The 22,921-nt window shown below is 43.9% G+C and overlaps 1 protein-coding gene across 3 annotated transcripts in view; it reads left to right on the plus strand.

The window, feature by feature from the left end:
- The window catches only part of OSBPL1A (oxysterol binding protein like 1A), a 225,327-nt gene that overhangs the window by 8,671 nt on the left and 193,735 nt on the right, over positions 1 to 22,921 (plus strand). For all 3 annotated transcript variants that reach the window (XM_050767790.1, XM_050767792.1, XM_050767793.1), the window contains exons 2-4: positions 6,859 to 6,981; positions 15,077 to 15,162; positions 16,705 to 16,779. In XM_050767790.1, coding sequence (XP_050623747.1) covers positions 6,861 to 6,981; positions 15,077 to 15,162; positions 16,705 to 16,779 — 282 coding nt within the window. In that variant the 5' untranslated portion in view covers positions 6,859 to 6,860. The remainder of the gene's footprint in view (positions 1 to 6,858; positions 6,982 to 15,076; positions 15,163 to 16,704; positions 16,780 to 22,921) is intronic.

The raw sequence follows: 22,921 nt of genomic DNA on the forward strand, positions 1-22,921 counted from the left end.
TGTGTTTTAAACAATTTCTCCCTTTTTTGATATAATTTTTTTTTTTTTTTGAAACAGATTCTCACTCTTGTCGCCCAGACTGGAGTGCAGTGGCGTGATCTTGGCTCACTGCAACCTCCACCTCCTAGGTTCAAGTGATTCTCCTGCCTCAGCCTCCTGAGTAGCTGGGATTACAGGTGCCTGTCACCACGCCTGGCTAATTTTTGTACTTTTAGTAGAGACGGGGTTTCGCCATGTTGTCCAAGCTAGTCTTGAACTCCTGACCTCAGGTGATCTGCCCGCCTCGGCTTCCCAAAGTGCTGGGATTACAGACAGGCGTGAGCCACTGTGCCTGGCAGTGTATATTTTTAAAAATGTATTTCCCGTGGCTTATTAGAAAAAAAAAACTGTTAATTTTATGTCACTACCTTTTGTAAGGCATTGCCTGTAGACCTTCCTATAGGGAGACCTGATTGCTTTGTTTTCAAAGGACTAAGTCCTCATCCATCCATCTGGTTAATTAATATTTGGTTGCCAGCCATGTTTTAGGCACCTTGCTAGGGATATAATAGGGGAACAGAACAGACATGAGGCACTTGTTCTAATCGAGTTTACAGTCTAGGGACAGCCGAAGAAATGACCACACTCATTTCCAAGAGGTGATAAGAAAAGGTGCCAGTCTCCTCCCCACCTCTGCCATTCCTTTCTAAAATTATAAAAGATTATAAGGGAAAAGCAGTGAACTTGCCTGTTAGCATTTTGGAATTTATCCTCTAAGTATTGCTTATTTGGTTAAGTCTGAAGTTTCATAGTCAGAAAATCTTTAGAGTGTGGTTGGGCTGCACAGCTAGACTAGTTTTGATACACGTAATGTCAGTTGCTTTGAACATGCAGTGTCAAATTGCTTTGGACGTGAGAGAATGTCCAGATTGCTTTAAGAATATGTTTTAGTCAAATGCCTGTCTTGAAACTGATACCTGTGGGCTTCAGGCACAAGGGCAACATGAGTTGTTGATTTTTCCTTTTCTTGGTGAAATTTAACTGGCTCTGTTCCTTTCTCTTTCTTAAAAATAATAAAACAATCTGTATGACTGTATTGGCCCCATGACCCATTTTTTTCCTCTCCTACCATCCTGTCTTATAGGAAGAGTCCTCTCTTCTCAGGTACCCACAAATCTGTCCCTTTTCTTATTCTGGAAATTGGCAGTCATCAGATAGGAGCTCTCCCCCGGCTCCCTGCCCCTTAACCATCCTCACCATGATTGGCTGGTACTACAGGTGCTATTTAAATTCTAACCTACAGGCCAGGTGCGGTTGGCTCACACCTGTAATCCCAGCACTTTGGGAGGCCGAGGCGGGCGGATCATGAGGTCAGGAGATCGAGACCATTCTGGCTAACACAGTAAAACCCCATCTTTACTAAAAATACAAAAAAAATTAGCTGGGCTTGGTGGCGGGTACCTGTAGTCCCAGCTACTCTGGAGGCTGAGGCAGGAGAATGGCGTGAACCCTGGAGGCGGAGCTTGCAGTGAGCTGAGATTGCACCACTGCACTCCAGCCTGGGCGACAGAGCGAGACTCTGTCTCAACAAAAAAAAAAAAAAAAAAAAAAAAAAAATTCTACCCTATAACTGCTTTCATGTACTTAAACTGTTATTAATTAGCTACCTTCTCTTTCTTCCTTCCTTCCTTCCTTCCTTTTCTTCCTTCCTTCCTTCTTTTTTTTCCTAGGCAAAGTTTCACTCTTGTCGCATAGGCTGGGGTGCAATGGTGCAATGGCACATTCTTGGCTCACTGCAAGCTCCGCCTCCCGGGTTCACGCCATTCTCCGGCCTCAGCCTTCGGAGTAGCAGGGACTACAGGCGCCCACCACCACGCCCAGCTAATTTTTTGTATTTTTAGTAGAGACAGGATTTCATCATGTTGGCCAGGCTGGTCTGGAACAACTGACCTCAGGTGATCCGCCCATCTCGGCCTCCCAAAGTGCCGGGATTACAGGCGTGAGCCACCACGCCCGGCCTCATGCCTAGCTGATTTTTTGTATTTTTATAGACATAGGGTCTCACCGTGTTGCCAGGCTGGGTCTTCTGTAATATTTTTAATGGTTTCATAGTATTAGGTGAATGAACCTTTATTGATGGATCTTTAATTTTTTGTTCTTTCTTTCTTTCTATTTTTGAGATGGAGTCTCCCTCTGTTGCCCAGTCTGGAGTGCAGTGGTGTGATCTCTGCTCACTGCAACCTCTGCCTCACGGGTTCAAGCGATTCTCCTGCCTCAGCCTCCTGAGTAGATGGTTTTACAGGCGCCCGCCACCACGCCTGCCTAAGTTTTGTATTTTTAGTAGAGACGGAGTTTTTTTGCCGCATTGGCCAGGCTGGTCTCGAACTCCTGACCTCAAGTGATCTGCCCTCCTCAGCCTCCCAAAGTGCTGGGATTACAAGAGTGAGCACCTGTGCCTGGTCCTGATTTTTTTTCTTTATAAATAATGCTACAGTGAATATAAGTATTGCTAACATTTTTAAAATATTAGATATTTTAACAGGTGAATGAATGCAGAGGGGATTAATATAAAAGCTGATTAGCACACTGAAGAAAGGGCATTACAATCACTGTTAGATGAAGTGCCCCCAGAAATTTACTCTGAAAATAAGATTCTGAGTCATGACAGAGATTCTTTACTTGGCCGAACTTTAATCAGACTTCTGAACCTTCTGCTGGGTCCATCTGTGCACTTCCTTGTAAAATCCGGTTTTAGCAAGAACCCTCCACCCTTGATATCTGCTCAGGTTCCTCATCCTCCACCATCCCCCGGGTGGTGTCTGACCACCCTGGCTTGTCTTCAGCGACAACGCTGTTAGTTTGGTTTAGCCAGAATCCCCTCTGCCCCTGATGTTTCCTCTGAGTACTTTTCCACCCACTGACCCTGACCCTGCTCCTTGGCCATAATCCCACTTGTCCTTGCTGTATTCAGAGTTGAGCTTAAGCTGTCTTCCCCACTGCAAGACCGTCTTGTGGTGGTCCTTGTAACTGCCACAGAGGTCCTGAATAAGTCTTTCTATCATGCTTTAACGAGTATCACTGAATAAGTTTTTCTTTAAACAGCCTGATCCTGGGTTTGGCTTCCTGCAGAGTTTATAAGAGCTTTTTCTTTTTTTTCTTTTTTCTTTTGAGATGGAATTTTGCTCTTTTTGCTCAGGTTGAAATGAAGTGGCACAGTCTCAGCTCACTGCAACCTCCGCCTCCTGGGTTCAAGTGATTCTCCTGCCTCAGCCTCCCAAGTAGCTGGGATTACAGGAATGTGCCACCATGCCCGGCTAATTTTTTTGCATTTAGTAGACACGGGGTTTCACCATGTTGGTCAGACTGGTCTCAAACTCCTGACCTCAGGTGATCGACCCGCCTTGGCCTCCCAAAGTGTTAGGATTACAGGTGTGAGCCACCGCACCCGGCCTATAAGAGCTCTTTCAAAGGGAAGCCACTGAGCGAGGCCTTGTGCGAGCACTGGAAATAGGCCTTAGCCAGGCTGATGGCTTAGTAGGGCTATAGTAGGGACCAGATGTGGGCTCCTGGATGGCAGGAATTTGTTGGGGGATTAGGCTCTTCACTTTCTGCCTCTGAGCCCACAGGTATTTCTCAGGTGTGGGTGGAAGGAGAACACTCCTGAGGGGGTGGAATTAGGACCCTCAGCTGAACAGGCAGCAGAACATCCTTAGCGTAGGGGCCAGATAAACCAAGTATGGATAAGAGCTAGGCCAGGCCCACAACTAAATATCCGGGGTTTCCCCTCACTCTGGGGATTCCTTTGCTAATTTTCTGTTTCTAATGTCTTTGCTAATGTCTTCCTCTTCCTTGGTTTTTTAATTTTGGTGGGCTACACCCCTAGTGGCTTCCTGAGAAGTGGTGCATGGGAAATAAATTGATATACTGGTATATTTAAAAATGTCCTTATTGTACTCCTACTTTTGATTGGCTAATTATAGAATTGGGGGTTGGAAATAATTTTCCTCTAGAACTTTTGGGCATTGCTTTATTGTCTTTTGGATGCCTATGTTGTGATAGAGAAGTCAAAATCATTCTGATTCCTGCTCTTTTGTTTATTACCTGATATCTTTTGTTACCAAAGTTCTAAAATTTCATGATGATGTGCTTTCATAGGTTCTCTTTTGTCTGCAGATCAGAAATTTTCCAGAATTGTCGGGCTCTCATTAGGCCTTTCAGTGCTGTAAGACTTCCTTAAATTCTTTTTTTTTTTTTTTTGAGACGGAGTCTTGCTGTGTTGCCCAGGCTGGAGTGCGGTGGCATGATCTCAGCTCACTGCAACCTCTGCCTCCCGGGTTCAAGCGATTCTCCTGCCTCAGCCTCCTGATGTAGCTGGGACTACAGGCCGGCCTCCCCTACCACACCTGGCTAAATTTATTTTTCTATTTTTAGTAGAGATGAGGTTTCACCATATTAGGCTGGTCTTAAACTCCTGCCTCAAGTGATCCTACTACCTTGGCCTGCCAAAGAAATTCTTTATTTTCTCTATCTCTGTTTTCTTTTTATAGAACTTCTGTTTCAGTGTTCGACCTCCCGGACCAATTATCTTAACAGTCTTTTTTTTTGATACCAAGTTTCACTCTATCACCCAGGCTGGAGTGCAGTGGCATGATCTCAGCTTACTGCAACCTCCATCTCCCAAGTTCAAGTGATTCTGCAGCCTCAGCCTCCCGAGTAACTGGGGTTACAGATGTGCACCACCAGACTCAGTTAATTTTTGTGTTTTTAGTAGAGTTGGAGTTTCACCATGTTGTCCAGGCTGGTTTTGAACCCCTGGGCTCAAATGGTCTGCCTGCCTCGGCCTCCCAAAGTGCTGGAATTACAGGCATGAGCCACTGTGCCTGACCAACATTCATCTTTTATCTCCTATTTTCTTAACGGTTTTATTTTCTAGGAGATAGTCTCAACTTATTTTCTAACTCTTTTGTTGAAGTTTAAATTTTTGCTGTTTTTATTTCCAAAGTTCTTTTTCTCAAGCTTTGTTTTTTTTAGATAGCATCTTGTTTTTGTTATAGAACAGAATATCATTTATTATCTAAGGATATTAGTTATTATTTTTTAACCTTTTCTTTGCTGCCTTGTTTTCTCTAGGTTGCTTTTCTTCCCTGTTTGGTTTTGGTCTTTGTCTTTCATGTTTAAGAGTGGGGAGCTAGAAAGTTGGTTGAAAACTGAGACAGTGGGTGGAGCCTGTTGACTGCTAACTTCACTGTAAGGTTTTCCTGGCTTGACCACTTGCTGGGAGCTCCTGGTGTCTCTCTTGTACTTTAGGAAATAGAACTAGCTAAGTCTCATAGAGGGTAAAGCCTGGCTTGCCAGCATAAGAAATGCTGATTAGGGGTTGAGGGCTGGGGTCCACCTGTTTACTCTGCTCTGTTTTGAAACCATGCCTTCAAAACCCATCCAGTCACCAGCCTATACAGCCCATCTCTTTTAATCTCACTGGAAGGTGTATTTAACCAGTCCCCTGTTGATGACAAGGAGTGGTTTCTAACTTTTCCACTATTACAAAAACTATAATCTTTATGAACATGCTTTCAAAATAATCTTGTGTAAGATGACAGCAAACATGAGGGGAAAAATAAACATTTAAATAAAAAATCTTGTGTAAATGTTTCTGCAGGATAGATTCCTAGAAATAGAGTTGCCCAGACAAAGTAAATGGTATGTATGAATTTTGAAGTTTATTTGATATTGCCAAATTGCTGATCTCCGCCTGTAATGTATGAAAGGTTGTATGCATTTATATTCATTTTAGCACTGTACAGGAGTGCTGTTTCCTACCCATGCCAGCATTGTTTCTTGTCTGTTTTTATTTTTGCTAATTCGATGGGCAAGAAAACTGTCACTTGTGTTTGAATGATTTCTATTTGTTTGATTATTAGTAAGAATGACATACTTCTGGGAATTGCTGTTTGTAACATTTTCTCATTTTGACATAAATGCTTGAAATTTGGTTGTAATTTTCTGTATTTGGTTTGGGGCTTGATAAGAAAATACGATAGAAAAAAAAATTTTTTTTTTTTTTTTTTTTTGAGACGGAGTCTCGCTCTGTCGCCCAGACTGGAGTGGAGTGGCCGGATCTCAGCTCACTGCAAGCTCCGCCTCCCGGGTTTACGCCATTCTCCTGCCTCAGCCTCCCCAGTAGCTGGGACTACAGGCGCCCGCCAGCTCACCCAGCTAGTTTTTTGTATTTTTTAGTAGAGACGGTTTCACCATGTTAGCCAGGATGGTCTCGATCTCCTGACCTTGTGATCCGCCTGTCTCAGCCTCCCAAAGTGCTGAGATTACAGACTTGAGCCACTGCGCCCGGCCAATTTATTTGTTTACATATAGCTACTTCAGGATATTTATCTGTAATGAGTTTCTATTCAGAATGACTTTTTGCACAGTTTTGAATGTGTTAGTTTACATGTTAGTCTTACACTATTCCTATATGAATGGTCATATTTTGACTTTATCTCTAATTTTGTTTTTTCCTTTTATGTCTAATTTTTAATGTAATAACCATTTGCATAATACTATGTATTTGACAGAATGCTTTCACATACATAATCTCATAACGAACAGTTTATGAGGTTGGTTGTATTTTGCAGATGAGGAAACTAAGGCCTTAAGAAGTTAAGAGACTTGCCCAAGTTTCTAGTATGCTGCTTCAATAATAATAGGAAGGGCAAGGGGTCTCAGGCTTAAGTTCTCACCCTGCAATGGATTTATTCAGTTCTTGTGTCTGTCTTATCAGCTGCAAAATGATGATTATTTCCCCTTTCTATATTAGCAGGTAATATGTAAAAGCTCATTATGTTCTCAGATAATAGCAATGTTATTATTTTCTTAATCTAGAAATGAGCACGGAAGCAGAGCAACAGCTTCTCCATCACGCCAGAAATGGCAATGCTAAAGAAGTACGACAGCTCTTAGAGACCATGGCGAGGAATGAAGTGATTGCTGACATTAATTGCAAAGGTAAACTTTGAATGGATTTTGTAGCTTTCTCGTATGAGTCTGCACTACTCTTGGCGTTTATTTAATGCTAACCTTTCTGATCTATCGTGTAATTAATCTCTGTCATGCTAGGAAGAACCCTACAGATTGGAGGAAACGTCTCTCCTAGTCCCCTCTAAGTCAGAGAAAGGGAGGTCCATTCTTAAAATTGTTATGGATCCCAAATATTACAAGCCACAAGGGTGACCCTAGCCCACAGGATATATCCTATGATAATTTTTTTTCTTCTTGAAGACATTGCAGTTGACCTAGCAGGTTTGAGTGTTTACTGTGTGCCCTGGAGATAATGATGAAGAGGTAGATAGGATCCCTGCCCTCATTGAGCTTACTCTAGTAGATTAATAGATTAGACTAGTGTGCATTACAAAATATGCACCAGGATGTGGAGGTGCAGGTGTCATGGGAGAGGTGTGGAACTGGAACTGGAAGGATTAGCTTCTTGGAGGAAACCATTCTAAGGTGAAATGTGAAAGAGTAGGAGTTAACCAGGTGACAATAGAGAAGCAAAAATGGTTCAAGGAAGAAGAAACAACATAGCAGCCAAGTCATAATGTGCCTTGGGTAGCAAAGGGGCCAATACATCACAATCTTGCATCAAATGTGCAGAGAAATAAAACGTGTTCTCTAAAATGGCTCTGGTATTGTAATAAACCCCTTCATGTTCTCAGAGGTGTCAGGGGAGTAAATGTTAGTCTTTGGGTACTTCTGTCTTTTTTGTTTGTTTGTTTGAGACAGAGTTTTGTTCTGTTGCCCAGGCTGGAGTGCAGGGGCTTGCTCACAGCTCATGGCAGCCTCAGACCTCTGGGCTCAAGTTTTTGTCCCACCTCAGCCTCCAGAGTAGTTGGGACTACAAGCACATGCCACCACGCCTGGCTAACTTTTTTATTTTTTGTAGAGATGGAATCTTGCTGTGTTCCCCAGACTGGTCTTGAACTCCTGGTCTCAAGCGATCCTCCTATCTCAGCCTCTCAAAATGTTGGGATTACAGGTGTGACCCACTGCATCTAGCCATCCTTTTTTTAGTAGCCCTTTTGATAAAGTCTTGGTCTCCCTTCCCCTGTATTTCCTCTAACTTGGTGTTCGAGTGTAGAGGCGAGCCTTGCTGTGTGTTTGTGCGGTGGAGAGGGCAGGGTTTCCTCAAATCTTTGACTCGGCTTTGGTTCCTCAGCCACCCTTGTCTTCCTGGTGCTCCTTAAGCATTGGAACCTGACGTGAAACTCAGGTAAAAAGTCAAAGAATCAGGTCTCTCAGTGTGTTGTGTGCTATAGTAAGACTCCTTGGCTGTATCAGGAGACTCTCATGTGGCTCGTGTTACCCTCTGTCACATCTTCATCTGGCACCGGGCCTAGGCTTGCTGGTTCAATGCAGACACACTCCTGTTCCCCTCTTGGGAGAGTGGCATGTGGGAGCCAATGCCATGGCGGAAACTAGAATAGCTCTGGTTAGCCAAAATGTAGCCTTCCCTCAGGACACCTTACTGAGTCTACTTTGATGCGGCACCTGGCAGGGGAGTGCTAAGATGGGCGACCTAGAGGGGTCTTTTCCTGCATCCCGGAAGCAGCTTGCCTGTTCTCTGTGTCTCCCCAATGCATCCCACTTTCTGAGTGTAAGATCCAGAGCCACGTGTCTCAGCTTTTGTCTTTTCTTCTTCCACAGTTCCTCAGTCCCAGAAAGGGCTGGCTTCAGATGGATATTTTATTCTTTTTGCTACTTCCTCCTCTTGTACCAGGACAGCAAACCTCATGACCTCACCCTCAGTGGGGAAGAAATAGCATCTTTGCAATAGGGAAGAAACTGTGATCTGAGGATCTGGGTTGTCTAGAAACTGAGTTGGAAAAAGGAATTTTAAAATGTCTTTGTTATGGAGAATGATCTGAGGAAAAAAAATATTTAAAAAATAAAAAATATATAAAATTTGACCCTATTCTTCAGCAAAGACTGGCTCTTTATCTTTACCTCAGGATTCTATTTTGAATGCCAAAACATTTGATCATCCTCAGTGACCCTTTTCTGTCTCCCTTTCCCACCTCCACCCATGGTTGCCTCAGGCCAATTAGGAGAAAGTCATCTACTTGGAAATGTAAAGCTGAGAAATATGTTAATTTTTTTTTCAATTTTCACCTCATTATACCTGTCAGTCAGACTTTATCTTAAGGGTAGTTTGAAGGGTTGATGCAGAAGGTGACATAGTCAGTTGATGTGCAGTTCTCAAAGGAGTGGGGAGGGATGGGCAAGACCAGGCGTGAATAGTGTTTCCATGTGGGGGATTCCTTCCTGGCATTTCTTGGTTTTCTTTCCTTTCTTTCTTGTTTTTCCAAATCATGACAAATTGGGAAAATGGTATAAATTACTGTGATTCTCCTGCAAGAATTAAAGGTTAACAGTCAACATAGAGATGTTACTGTTCGGAAGGAATCCACTGATGTCAAGTTGAAAGTGAGGGAAAGAAGGGCTGATGTGAGTGGAAAGTGAAAGTTAGCTTTTTTAGGGTCTGGGAGAGGAGGATAGAATTAGTTTTGCTTGTAGCTGATGTTGTGTTACAAGTATGTGTTCCTGGTCCTGTCTGATGATAGTGTGAGTCATTCTTGCAAATAAAATAAATATTAATATGTATATGTGTCCAAGCACAGTGGCTCATGCCTGTAATCCCAGCACTTTGGGAGGCTGAGGTAGGCAGATCATGAGGTTAGGAGATCGAGACCATCCTGGCCAACATGGTGAAACCCCATCTCTACTAAAAATACAAAAATTAGCTGGGCATGGTGGCAGGCGCCTGTAGTCCCAGCTACTTGGGAGGCTGAGACAGAATAGCTTGAACCCGGGAGGCGGAGCTTGCAGTGAGCCAAGATCGTGCCACTGCACTATAGCCTGGCGACAGAGTGAGAATCTGTCTCAAAAAATAAAATAAATATGTATATACATAATATACTTTTTGTAAATTCTATGAGTGATGTTCCAAGAAATAATAAATTTTGGAAGCAAACTAAGTACTTATATTGGCAGTCTCAACACACAGTTCTGTGTATTGCCGTCACTTTACTAGGTGGTCCTTTACTAGGTGGTCCAAATGTGAAGTTTTTTGAATATTCCCCAGTAATACCTGCTGGTGTTTTAGTGTTTTAATATTCTATATAGTGTACTATTCTTTGTAAAATACTTCAAAACTTGACATTTCTTATTCATTGAACACACCCTTTTAGATATCGATAAGTTGTGAAAGAGTATAAAACCTGTATGAAGTATTTTAAAAGGAAATGTAGGATCTTGGAAATTTTTTTCTTTTTTTGAGACATAGTCTTGCTGTGTTGCCCAGGTTGGAGTGCAGTGGTGCAATCTTGGCTCACTGCAACCTTCACCTGTTGGGTTCAAGCGATTCTTGTGCCTCAGCCTCCCAAGTAGCTGGGATTACAGGTGCCCACAACCACACCAGGCTAATTTTTGTATTTTTAGTAAAGATGGGGTTTCACCATGTTGGCCAGGCTGGTCTCCAACTCCTGACCTTAAGTGATCTGCCCACTTTGGCCTCCCAAGGTGCTGGGATTACAGGTGTGAGCTGCTGCGCCTGGCTGGATCTTGGAAATTTTCATTTCTTGATCCACAGCCCTATTTGGAGATACTAGATGTGAAGACACCAGCTCAGAAGCTGTCGTAGGAAGTGAGAGGAGACAGTGTGGTTTGGCTGGGGGCAGAAGCAGAGGTAATGGAGAAAACTAGATGTAATGAATATTTAGGAGTTGGAGTCAGTCAAGCTAATTGAGTGTGGGGTGAAAAGGAGAAAGCAGGAAGGTGCTGCTGCTGTTGAGTGAGAAGTGAGGGGAATGAGGGGCCATCCATTGTGAACACACATGTGGGAGGGGCCTGGTGGTTCCTGTGAGTATGTGTATGGAGGACGACAGGTGAGTTCAACTTTGTGCTTTGTGGGCCTGAGGAACCCTGCCCAGCCAAATGGAGATGTCTAGTGGACACTTTGGAGATGGAAATATGGATTTTGAAGTCAACAGCACAGAAACAACGGAAGCAGTGGGAGAGGGCCATGAAATACCTCTTTTTTTCTTTTTATCTTTCTCTCTCTCTTTCTCTTTCTTTTTTGCGACAGGGTCTTGCTCTGTCTCCCCTGCTGGAGCACAGTGGTGTGATCATGGTTTACTACAGCCCTGAACTCCCAGGCTCAAGTGATCTTCCCACCTCAGCCTCTGGAATAGCTGGGATTACAGGTGTGCGCCACCACGCCTGGCTGATTTTTGTATTTTTTGTAGAAATAGGGTTTCACTACATTGCCCAGGCTCATCTTGAACTCAAGCAATCTATCCGACTTGGCCTCCCAAAATGCTGGGATTACAGGTGTGAGCCACCATGCCCAGCTGAAGTACCACTTTTGAAGTGACCAGTAATGGACTAGTCGGGGAAAATAAATTTTCCAAAGGATATGGAAAAGTAGTGCCAGAGAAATGAGAGGACCCACAGGGTACAGGGCTGTGGCAGCCAGGGAAGAATGTGGCCGTGCTGTCCAGTGATGCAGTGATGGCGGAAACCTGCCCCTGGGACCCATTTCTTGTTAAAAACTGAGGATGGTGTTCATGACCTGGTGGGAGATGAGCTTCATCTGCAGTGGGTGGGGGCTGACAGGAAGGACTGTCGGGTAGAAAGAGCCAGTGAAGAGGAGAATGGGGAGAGTGAGGGACGCAGTAGCTGCCAGGGAGCATGGAGTAGGGAGGGTTTCATTTGTGTTTCCTCGTTAAGGGGGAGAGATCGGAGCATTTACTCCTTCCCATGGCAGCTAAAGGGGGAGAGGTTGAAGACAGGTGAAAAAGGAGGGCCTGAGAAACAGGAAGGGGTGGGCCCCAGGATCCGGGAAGAACGGTTAGTCTTAGACCTCGGGAGGAAAGTTTAGCAGAGTGCCTGTAGATCCAGGCGGGGTGGTTGATTTGGTGCTGGAAGCGCAGGGAATTCTATGAAAGCTTCTGTTTTCTCTGTGAAGCTGAAATACATCATTTGCTAAGGTAGAGTTGTCTGGGTAAAAGGCTTGAGGAGAATAGTGAAGGACTGAATTACTTTTTGTTGGAACATATGAGAGATGCTTGGACAGGACCTTACAGAAGGGCCTTCAGCTAGCATGAGGTCCTGAGTTTATGGTGTGTAAATCCACAGGGCTCTGTTGTTTTTCTTCACCATTGGTTAGCCACCTGGGTGTGATTATGGAGAAACTGGGCTCGTGTACTTAGCAGGCTTTGGAGGCTTTTTAGGCTGCTGTGACAGATATTATAGTGAAGCCAGGATTTTCAGAATATGATAAAGAAATGTTGAAGTGAGGGATTAAAGAATAGACACTGAATGTACTGAAGGAAGTGAAGATGGAGGGTATTTACATATACATGAAAGTGATTAGGCCTGGCACAGTGGCTCACCCCTGTAATCCCAGCACTGTGGGAGGCTGAGGTTAGAGGATCACTTGAACTCAGGAGTTTGAGACCAGCCTGGGCAACACAGCAAAACTCCATCCCTACAAAAGAATCTAAATATTAGCCAGGTGTGGTGGTGCATGCCTGTGGTCCCAGCTACTCGGGAGGCTGAGGTGGGAGAGTTGCTTGAGCCCAGGAGGTTAAGGCTTCAGTGAGCTGTGATTATGCCACTGCACTATAGCCTGGGTGACAGAGGGACACCCTCTTTTGAAAAAAGAAAGTGATTAGAGCTGGGGGCTGGGTAAGTTGAAAAGAAAGTGTGGGGGATAGCTGTGTGGACAGGCTGGGAAGTCGGGAGTGCTTGGGAAAGTGGCTTTCTGTGTTCTGAGTCCAGGGGTGTTGATGGCACCCAGGCTGTGGCTCTGGCAGTGGGTCCCTGACCTTAAGCAGAGGCATGGTTTGTGAGAAATAAGGGAAGCTAAGAAACTGAGAGACCAAGGTGCTGAGTAGGCAGTTGACCCCCTGAGGATGGTGGCAGGATGTGCAGCAGACTGAAAGTCTATACTGCCTAAAGTTACTTGGTGAGGGTAGGGCCACTGGGAGGCTGGCAGATGGCAGCAGAGAAGGCCAAGAGCTTTGGCTTAATGACAGAAGCCTCAAGGGAGGAGCTGTGATGTGAATGGAGAAGTCATCAACCAAAAGCAGTAGTGGGTTTTTTGTTGTTTGAGACAGTGTCTCGCTTTGTTGTCCAGGCTGGAGTGCAGTGGCACAATCATGGATCATTACAGCCTTGACCTCTCGGGCTCTGGTGATCCTCCACCTTAGCCTCTGGAGTAGCTGAGACTGCAGGTGTGCACCACCATACCTGGCCAAATTTTTTATTCTCTGTAGAGATGGGGTTTCTCTATGTTGTGCAGTCTGGTCTTGAACTCCTGGGCTCCAGCAGTCTGCCTTCCTTGGCCTAAAATGCTGGCATTATAGGCATGAGCCACCATGCTCGGCCAGTAGTGGGAGTTTTGATGTGGAGGTTCACACGACTTCTGTTCAGTGAGGTACAGGGGGGACAGGGGACCCCACCTGAGGAATAAGTGGGGGTTCCTTATCAAGATGAGCTAGGTTCCACTAAGAACAGAAAGCAAAAGATAGGTTCAGTGAAAGAGACTGAGGCTCTGGGATTTATTGACTGTGTAATTAGGGGTTCCACAGAGCACACACTTGAGAGGAAACAGATGTAGGAGTTTGGGTAAATGGCAAACAATCCCAGGGACACTGTTGGCAGCTGCAGTCCCTTGGAGGGTTGTTAGAGGCCTGTTGTGGGTGTGCTGAGGTTGGTGGCTGAGGTTTCTGTGGGTTCAGATCCTGGAATCCAGGAGCGGAGGGTAGTGTGTCATGTAAGTGAGGTACTGCAGCTCACAGTAACTGTGAAACCGTCGCTCCTTCCCTGCAGTGGCCCCTGGAATAACATGTTCTTGGGCTGTAACAGCCCCATCACGGCAGGTGATTTTCAGATTTAATAGGGCTGTATTTGCTACAGTCTGATTGGGAATTTGGGGAAGATTTTGGGCTATCTCAGCTCTAAATAGCGCCCTGTGTATGTTTTTTTGCTAAATTGAATTAGTAGTTTTTGCAACATTCAATTGTTTATGCCTTTCCTCAGCTCTACTGCTAGGATCTGACACTTAATTGCCTTTAACTTTGATCCTCTCTTTCACCTTGGCAACCCAATATCCTCATTAACTGAGACTTTATCTGCAGTCAAAGAATCTACTTTATAGCACTATCTGTAGAGTTCATAGCTTTCCAGATTGTATTAGCCCACTTTCACACTATTATGAAGAACTACCTGAGACCAGGTAATTTATGAAGAAGAGAGACTTAATTGGCTCACAGTTACTCAGGCTTACCAGGAAGCTTGACTGGGAGGCCTCAGGAAGCTTACAATCATGGCGGAAAGTGAAGGGGAAGCAGGTACAGCTTACCACAGCACAGCAGGAGAGAGAGAGAGAGTGAAGGAGGACGTACCACACGCTTTCAAACCCTCAGATCTCATGAGAACTCACTGTCACCAGAATAGCAAGGGGGAGATCCGCCCCCATGATCCAGTCACCTTCCACCAGGCCCCTGCTCCAATTCAACATGAGATTTGGGTGGGGACAAATCCAAACCATATCCCAGGTGCTGCAGGAAATATTCTTTACTGACTCCTGTTGTGGTACAGGTGTACAGAGAGTTGCTGTGCGCTGCCTTCATCCCCTCCATCCACCCTCCTGATACAGGTTTTCAAAGAGAGTTGCTTGTTGTGAACAATGTCAAGAAAACCCCTCTTGACCTGATGATGGCAAGATGATTAAAGACTCGGAGCCCTAGAGTCAAGAAGCTGCTAGAGATCATCTAGCTCGAATGTAACCCCCGTCCAGTCTCCCTCTACCCCTTTAGAAGTGAGGACATTGAGTCAGAAGGTGACACCAGATCTGCACCTTGTGAGTTCTGGTCCTTTACACCCATTACACTTCTTACAAGGTCACGTACCTTGCCTCTCACTCATCAGTAGTGCTTTGCAAAGGAGAGTATTGAGGTCGCTTGTTATGGAGAAGTTAATTTTGTTGTAAAATTACCTAAATATAATCTAAAAATACCTTATATTTTTCCATTTTTAGGAAGAAGTAAGTCTAACTTGGGCTGGACACCTCTACATCTGGCATGCTATTTTGGACACAGACAAGTGGTCCAGGATCTGTTGAAGGTCTATTTATGACTAATTTTTAATGACTACAATAAATCTTATTATGTAAATTTTTAGATGAAAGTCTTAGAAAAGCCGCCTGAGCCACAGTGACTTATTTAAAGCAATAGTTTATCATTCAAGACACTTAAGTGTTCTTTATTGAATACATGAATTAAGTTAGCCTGGTTAATTAAAATTGTATGTTTAATCATTAGATTTTTATATTACTAGCCTTTAAAAATTATAGAAGTGGGCTCTCTACTAAAAAATACAAAAAACTAGCCGGGCGAGGTGGCGGGCGCCTGTAGTCCCAGCTACTCGGGAGGCTGAGGCAGGAGAATGGCGTGAACCCGGGAGGCGGAGCTTGCAGCGAGCCGAGATCCGGCCACTGCACTTCAGCCTGGGCGACAGAGCGAGACTCCGTCTCAAAAAAAAAAAAAAAAAAAAAAAAATTATAGAAGTGGGCATATTAATGAAGATTTTATTTTCAGTTTTATGAGTGTGACAGTTGAAAAAATAACCAAAGCACACCCTAAATAATTAAAAAATAATGTCAATACACAAATAAAAATTTTAAAAAACAGAAAAAAAAGTCACGATCTCTTAGCACTGCATTTAATGAGAATTGAGAGTTCATATTTCTTAATTCTATGATGAATAACTTCTCACATATTGGTTACATCTTACAATTCATCTGTACGTTTAAATAATGGCATCTTTTTTCCTGAAAACTTATTAAAGTGATAATGGAGGAAATGTGGTATTTCATTCAGAGATCATTCTCCTTTTATCAGTATGACTGCTTCTAAAGTAGAGTGAAGGTGTATGGATTTTTTTTTTAAATTGAGACAAGGTCTCACTTTGTCACCCAGGCTGGAGTGCAGTGAGCTGAGATTACGCCAAGTGCAGTGGTGTAATCTCGGCTCACTGCAGCCTTGACCACCTGGGTTCAAGTGATCCTCCTGCCTCAGTCCCTCAAGTACTGGAGCTATAGGCACGTACCTTCATGCCTGGCTAATGTTTTTGTATTTTTTGTAGAGATGGACTTTTACCATGTTGCCCAGGCTGGTCTCGGACTCCTGAGCACAAGCAATCCACCCGCCTCAGCCTCCATGTGCTAGGATTACAGGTGTGAGCCACTGCGCCTGGCCAAGGTGTATAGATTTTTAATGAAAAGCACCTTTTTACTTTTTATTCTTCTACCTATCAGGTAGATTTTTACCTTTCAGTAAACCTACTATACACACACACACACACACACACACACACACACACACACACACACACACATATATATGAGATAGAGTCTCGCTATATTGCCAGACTTGCCTTGAACTCCTGGGTTCAGGTGATTCTCCTGCCTCAGCCTCCCGAGTAGCTGGGACTATAGGCTCATACCACCATGCTGGCTTTTTATTTTTACTATAAATTTAATTTATTGTTAGTAGTGACACCTAAACAGTATTAACAATTTTAATTTTTTAAGGCTTTAATGTATTTTGAAGGAATGATTTTCACCATTGTATATTTCTTGATATTTAAAGTGATCATGTTTACTAGGCTGGTGCAGAAGTGAATGTGTTGAATGACATGGGAGACACGCCGCTTCATCGAGCCGCCTTTACAGGACGAAAGGTGAAAATCATTCTATGTTCAATGTTTGTAAGTGAGGTATTTGGAAGAGTAGTTACCATTGTTTTCTCTATTATAACCATCTGACCAGCAACTGGAGAAAGCCACACAATCAAATGTATACACCAGAACTTTGGGTCAAAAGGCCACAAGATCTTTGAGTCGGACAGTGAGGTCAAGTACTAAGGTCATGGAGACCCCCACTCTGTAGCATCCCTGTGAGGAGATCATTCTGTTTCTGCTTGTGTACTCCAGCAATGGGGAACTCCTGATTATTCTTTTTTTTAAAAAATAGCTTTATCGAGGTATAACTTACATTGCATAAAATTCACCTGTGATATTGTGAAATATATATTTGGTCTTTGACCTTTTACACTAAAGATGTACAAAAAGATGACTGGCAACCCCTAGCTGGCTTCAGGATAGTGGCTGGTCACCAGAAAGACCAAGGCAGGACTAGGGGATTGGGACTTGCAACCCAACTTTGCAACCTCCAGGGAGGGTAGAGGGGCTGAAGGGGAAATTGCTCACTACTGGCCAGTGGTTTAATCAATCATACTTATTTAATGGAACCTCCATAAAAACCTGAAAGGACAGGGTTCTGGGAGCTCCTGGGTAGCTGAACATGTGGAGGTTCTTGAACGATCGCACCCCAGTGAGGGCATGGGTGCTCCGTGCCCTTCCCCCATGCCTTGCCCTATGCATCTCTTCATCTGTATCCTTTGTAATGTACTTTATAATAAACCGGTAAACGTGTTTTACTGGGTTCTGTGGGCTGCTCTAGCAAATGAATGGAACTCAAACAGGGAGTCGTGGGGACCCTAACTTAAAGCCCATCAATGAGAAGTTCTGGAGGTCTGGACCTGCAGCTGTGTCTGAGGGGTGGGGAGAAGTCCTGGGACTGAGCCCTCACCTGTGGGCTTGATACTATCTCTGGGTAGATAGTGTTGGAATTGAATTAAAGGACATACAGTTGGTGTTTGCTGCAGAACTGATTGCTTGGTGGTGGGGAGAACTGCCCCCACCCACATTTGACCACAGAAGTCTTCAGTGTTGCTTGCTGTGGTAGGAGAGCAGAGGAAAAGCATGATTTGATCACATATTGTAAGTGTGCATTTTAGTGATTTTTATACATTTACACAGTTGTGCGACATCATCAAAATCCAGTTTTAGAACATTTGTCACCCCAGAAGTTTCCTCATGCCTGTTTAGATTCATCACCTGCCCCTTTCCCATGCCCCAGGGTACCACTGATTTGTGTCCTGTCTCTAGATATTAGATACTTGCCTTTCCTAAACTTTTTTTTTTTTTGAGACTGAGTCTCGCTCTGTCACCCAGGTTGGAGTGCAATGGCGCGATCTTGGTTCACCTCCGCCTCCTGGGTTCAAGCGATTCTCCTGCCTCAGCCTCCCAAGTAGCTGTGATTACAGGCCTCTGCCACCATGCCTAGCTAATTTTGCATTTTTAGTAGAGATGGGGTTTCACCATGTTGGCCAGGCTGGTCTCAAACTCCCGACCTCAGAAGATTTCCACCCACCTCAGTCTCCCAAAATGCTAGAATTGTAAGTGCGAACCACCGCACTCAGCCTAAACATTTCTTGTAAATAGTATCATACAAACTTTTGTGTCTGGCTTCTTTAGTTTAGCATAATGTTGTTGCAGTTCATCCATGCTGTAGCATGTATCAGTAGTTTGGTCTTTTTTATGGCTGAATATTCCACTGTATGGATATGCCACCTTTTGTTATCTGTTCAAGTTTTATTGAAACGACTATCTTTTTGCATTGTATTGCCCTGATACCTTTGTTGGAAATCAACTGACCATAATTTAAATGTTTCTGGTTTTTTTTCTTCTTTTTTCTTTTCTTTTTTTTTTTTTTTTGAGACAGGGTCTCGCTCTGTCACCCAGGCTGCAGGGCAGTGGCACACTCTCGGCTCACTGCAGCCTCTGCTTCCCAGGCTCAGGTGATCTTCCCATCTCAGCCTCCTGAGAAGCTGGGACTACAGGTGTGCGCCACCATGCCTGGCTAATTTGTTGTATTTTTAGTAGAGACGGGGTTTCTCCATGTTGCCCAGGCTGGTCTCAATCTCCTGGACTCAAGTGATCTGCCCGCCTCAGCCTCCCAAAGTGCTGAGATTACAGGTGTGAATAACTAAGTTTTGATATTAAACAGTGTAAGTTCTCTAAATATGATCTTCTTTTAAAAAGTTATTTTGGGTATTCTCAGTCCTTTGCATTTCATGTAAGTTTTGGGATCACCTTGTCAGCTTCTGTAAAAACATATTGGAATTTGTATGGGGATTGTGTTGTCTTGAATCTATAGGTTAATTTGTGGAAACTTGCCATCTTAATATGGATTCTTCTAATCCATGAATATGAAACCTCTTCATTTATTTAGATCTTCTTTAGTTTATCTCAGCAATGTTTTGAAGCTTTTTTTCTTTTTCTTCTTTTTTGAGACAGGATCTCACTCTGTCACCCAGGCTAGAGTGCAGTGATGCAATCGTGGCTCTCTGCAGCCTCAAGGATCCAGCTGTCCTCCTACATCAGCCTCCAGAGTGGCTGGGGCTGCAGGTCCACACCACGATGCCCGGCTGATTTTTGTATTTTCTGTAGAGATGGGGTTTTGCCGTGTTGTCCAGGCTGGTCTCGAACTCCTGGGCCACCCACCTCGGCCTCTGAGTGTTGGGATTACAGGCGTGAGCCACCACGCGTGGCCTGAAGTTTTCAACATAGAGGTCTTGCAGTCCTTTTGTTAAGTGTATTCACCAGCCTGGCTTTAATCTGTGGAATGTGGAGTGAGTCTGGCCAGCTAATACCTCTGCTGAGTTAAAAAAAAAAAATTTTTTTTATTTTGTTTGTTTTAGAGACAAGTCTCATTATATTGCCTAGGCTGGACTTGAACTCCTGAGCTCTAGTGATCTTCCTACCTCAGCCTCTCGAGTAGCTGGGACTGTAGGCATGCACAACTGTGCCTGGCTTTCAGCATAGTATTTTAGGATTCATGCCTGCATCTGTGTAGCCTAGTGGTGAGCCCGTATTTGGGCAGCAGTGGGCTCCATTCCTCAATCCCCTTAGGGTTCTGCGCTCTGCCCTGGATCTGTGTGTAGGCTGGAGAGTGCTTTCAGAGTCCAGGCATTTCTCACTTCTTCCTCTGCTCTGACTTTTGCAAGGCCCCCTCTCCTTTCTCCTGCAGATGTGTGGAGTTTCCCAGCAGCCTGGGGTACCTGGGAGGCTTACCTACTCCTACTCCAGTTCTTTCGTTTTCAGGGTAGTCTTCTTAAGTTTTAGGCTGTTTTGCCATTTGCCTGTGTGGTAGGCAGAATCATGGCCCTCCAAAGACATCCACTTCCTAATCCCCAAAACTTGTAAGTATGTTAGGTTACACAGCAAGGGGAAGTTAAAGTTGCAGATGGAGTTGAGATGGCTGATCAGCTAACCTTAAAATAGGAAGATTATTTTGGATTATCTCGGTGGGCCCAATGTAATCACAGGTATCCTTGGAAGTGTAAGAGAGGCTGGACATAGTGACTCACGCCTGTAACCTCAGCAGTTTGGGAGGCCAAGGTAGAAGGATCACTTGAGCACAGGAGTTTGAGACCAGCCTGGGCAACATAGGGAGAGCCCCATCTCTGAAAAAAGGAAAAAGAAAAAAAAAAAGCCCGGTGTGGTGGTGTGCATCTGTCATCCCAACTGCTCGGGAGGCTGAGGTTGGAGAATCACTTGAGACTGGAAGGTTGAGGCTGAAGTGAGTCATGATTTCACCACTTCACTCTAGCCTGGGTGACAGAGGGAGACCCTGTAAGAAAGAAAGAAAGAGAGAAAGGAAGGAAGGAAGGAAGGGAAAAGAAAAGAAATAGCTGGGTGTGGTGGTGTACTCCTGTAATCTCAGCTACTCGGGAGGCTGAGGCAGGAAATCACTTTAACCCAGGAGGTGGAGGTTGCAGTGAGCCAAGATGGCGCCATTACATTCCAGCCTGGGCAACAGAGCAAGATTAAAAAAAAAAAAAAAAAGAAAAGAAAAAGAAAGAAGTGTAATAAGAGGGAAATGTGACTATGAGAGAATCGTCAGAGAGATACAGTGTTTCTGCCTTAGAAACTGGAGGAAAGGGGGCTGTGAGCCAAGGAATGTGGACAGTCTCTAGCAACTGGAAAAGCAAGGAAATGAATTCTCCCTTAGAGCCCTTACAACACCTTGATTTTTCCCAACGAGACCCATTCTGGACTTCTCAAATACAGAACTATGAGGTAACACGTTTCTTTCTGTTGTTTTAAGCCACCAAGTTTGTGGTCATTTGTTACAGCAGTGGTGGAAAGCTAATACACTCTAATAGAAAAAGCAGGCTCATGCTAGCAAGCATGTAGGTATTCTCATTTGTTTTCTGCTGTATTTGCTACTTTTACTGGGTTTTTGCCTTTTGTTTTAAATCAAGTCATTTCCCTCTGGCAGCAAAACTGCTGGGTTTCACTGCCAGGCCTGCCCTGGTCAGACTTGTTTGGGGAAGTGGGAAGGAGTAACAGCCTGTGACTAGAAAGCTAAAGACTCCCAGTGTTCTTCCTCCAAGTTCCTGCTGTTCCTCTGGAGTAACTGCCTCTCAGTTTGTTTCTTTAATGGATATCCAGCACCACGAAATGGTTAGTTTTGACAATTTTGTCCAGCTTCATGCTAACTTTTTCAGTATAACAGTTCTGTTATCCTTTCATAGCTAAAAGTTTCTTTACCCCATATTAATGTTTTTTTGACTATTTAAATGATATGCAAAATTAACTATGACATAGAGTGTATTTCTTGTATATTCTAGTTGTTGACCAAAGTCCAACATGATACCTAAAAGTTGTTTCATAATCACATGATTGGAAGCTTTATGTGAATTTATCACGAGTTAAAGAACAAGTTTATTATTATATTGTTTCACACTTTTCATTATTCTTTTTTTTTTTTTTTTTTTTTTTTTTGAGACGGTGTCTCGCTCTGTCGCCTAGGCTGGAGTGCAGTGGCCGGATCTCGGCTCACTGCAAGCTCCGCCTCCCGGGTTCACGCCATTCTCCTGCCTCAGCCTCCCGAGTAGCTGGGACTACAGGCGCCCGCCGCCTCGCCCGGCTAGTTTTTTGTATTTTTTAGTAGAGACGGGGTTTCACCGTGTTAGCCAGGATGGTCTCGATCTTCTGACCTCGTGATCCGCCCATCTTGGCCTCCCAAAGTGCTGGGATTACAGGCTTGAGCCACCGTGCCCGGCCCACTTTTCATTATTCTAATGACTAAATTTAACTAATGTTTAATACATTACCATGAGTCGATTCTGTATGCTAAGCATGTTTGAATTAGTGCATTTTATACCACTCTGGTCTATTTGTTCATAAGTTGATATTTGTGAACCAGATATGGAGTCTTAAGCTGAGAAAAAAGAACCTTTTATAATAAACAAAGGTTGTGGTTAATTTCTATGCTTGACTTTGTGGGGTTTCAAATATAAGCTGCAGATGGCTCGATTTGCCTGACTACGTGAACTACTTGTTGTTTTCCTCTGTAGTCTTGTATTGCTCATTCTTTTCTATATACTTAAGAAAATTCTATTGTCATCTATTTCTGCATAGCCCAGATCTACCCATTCAAAGTGCCGCTCAAATGTAATATCCATAAATTCTTTCCTAACATCTTGCAGCTGGAAGGAAACTCTACTCTTCCAGGTTTCCTGGGCACAGTACAGCACTTTTATTCATCCTCTACCTTGTATTAGTGTTATTTTTGTCTATGTCTTTTTTTTTTTTTTTTTTTTTTTTTAGATGGAGTCTCCCACTGTCACCCAGGCTGGAGTGCAGTGGCACGATCTCGGTTCACTACAATCTCCGCCTCTCAGATTCAAGTGATTCTCCTGCTTCAGCCTCCTGAGTAGCTGGAATTATAGGCGTATGCCACCGTAGTTTGTATTTTTAGTAGAGACAGGGTTTCACCGTGTTGGCCAGGTTGGTCTCGAACTCCTGACCTCAAGTGCTATCAATCCCAAAGTGCTGGGATTACAGGAGGGAGCCACTGCGCCAGCCTGTTGTCTGTGTCTTAACTCTGCTACTAAGTGGCATTAATCTTGCTAGCAAGGAATTATCATGTTTTGTTTTTTGTGTCCTCCATGAACACAAGGTGAATTTT

Source organism: Macaca thibetana, chromosome 18 (assembly GCF_024542745.1).
Source record: "Macaca thibetana thibetana isolate TM-01 chromosome 18, ASM2454274v1, whole genome shotgun sequence".
Classification (NCBI taxonomy): Eukaryota; Metazoa; Chordata; class Mammalia; order Primates; family Cercopithecidae; genus Macaca; species Macaca thibetana.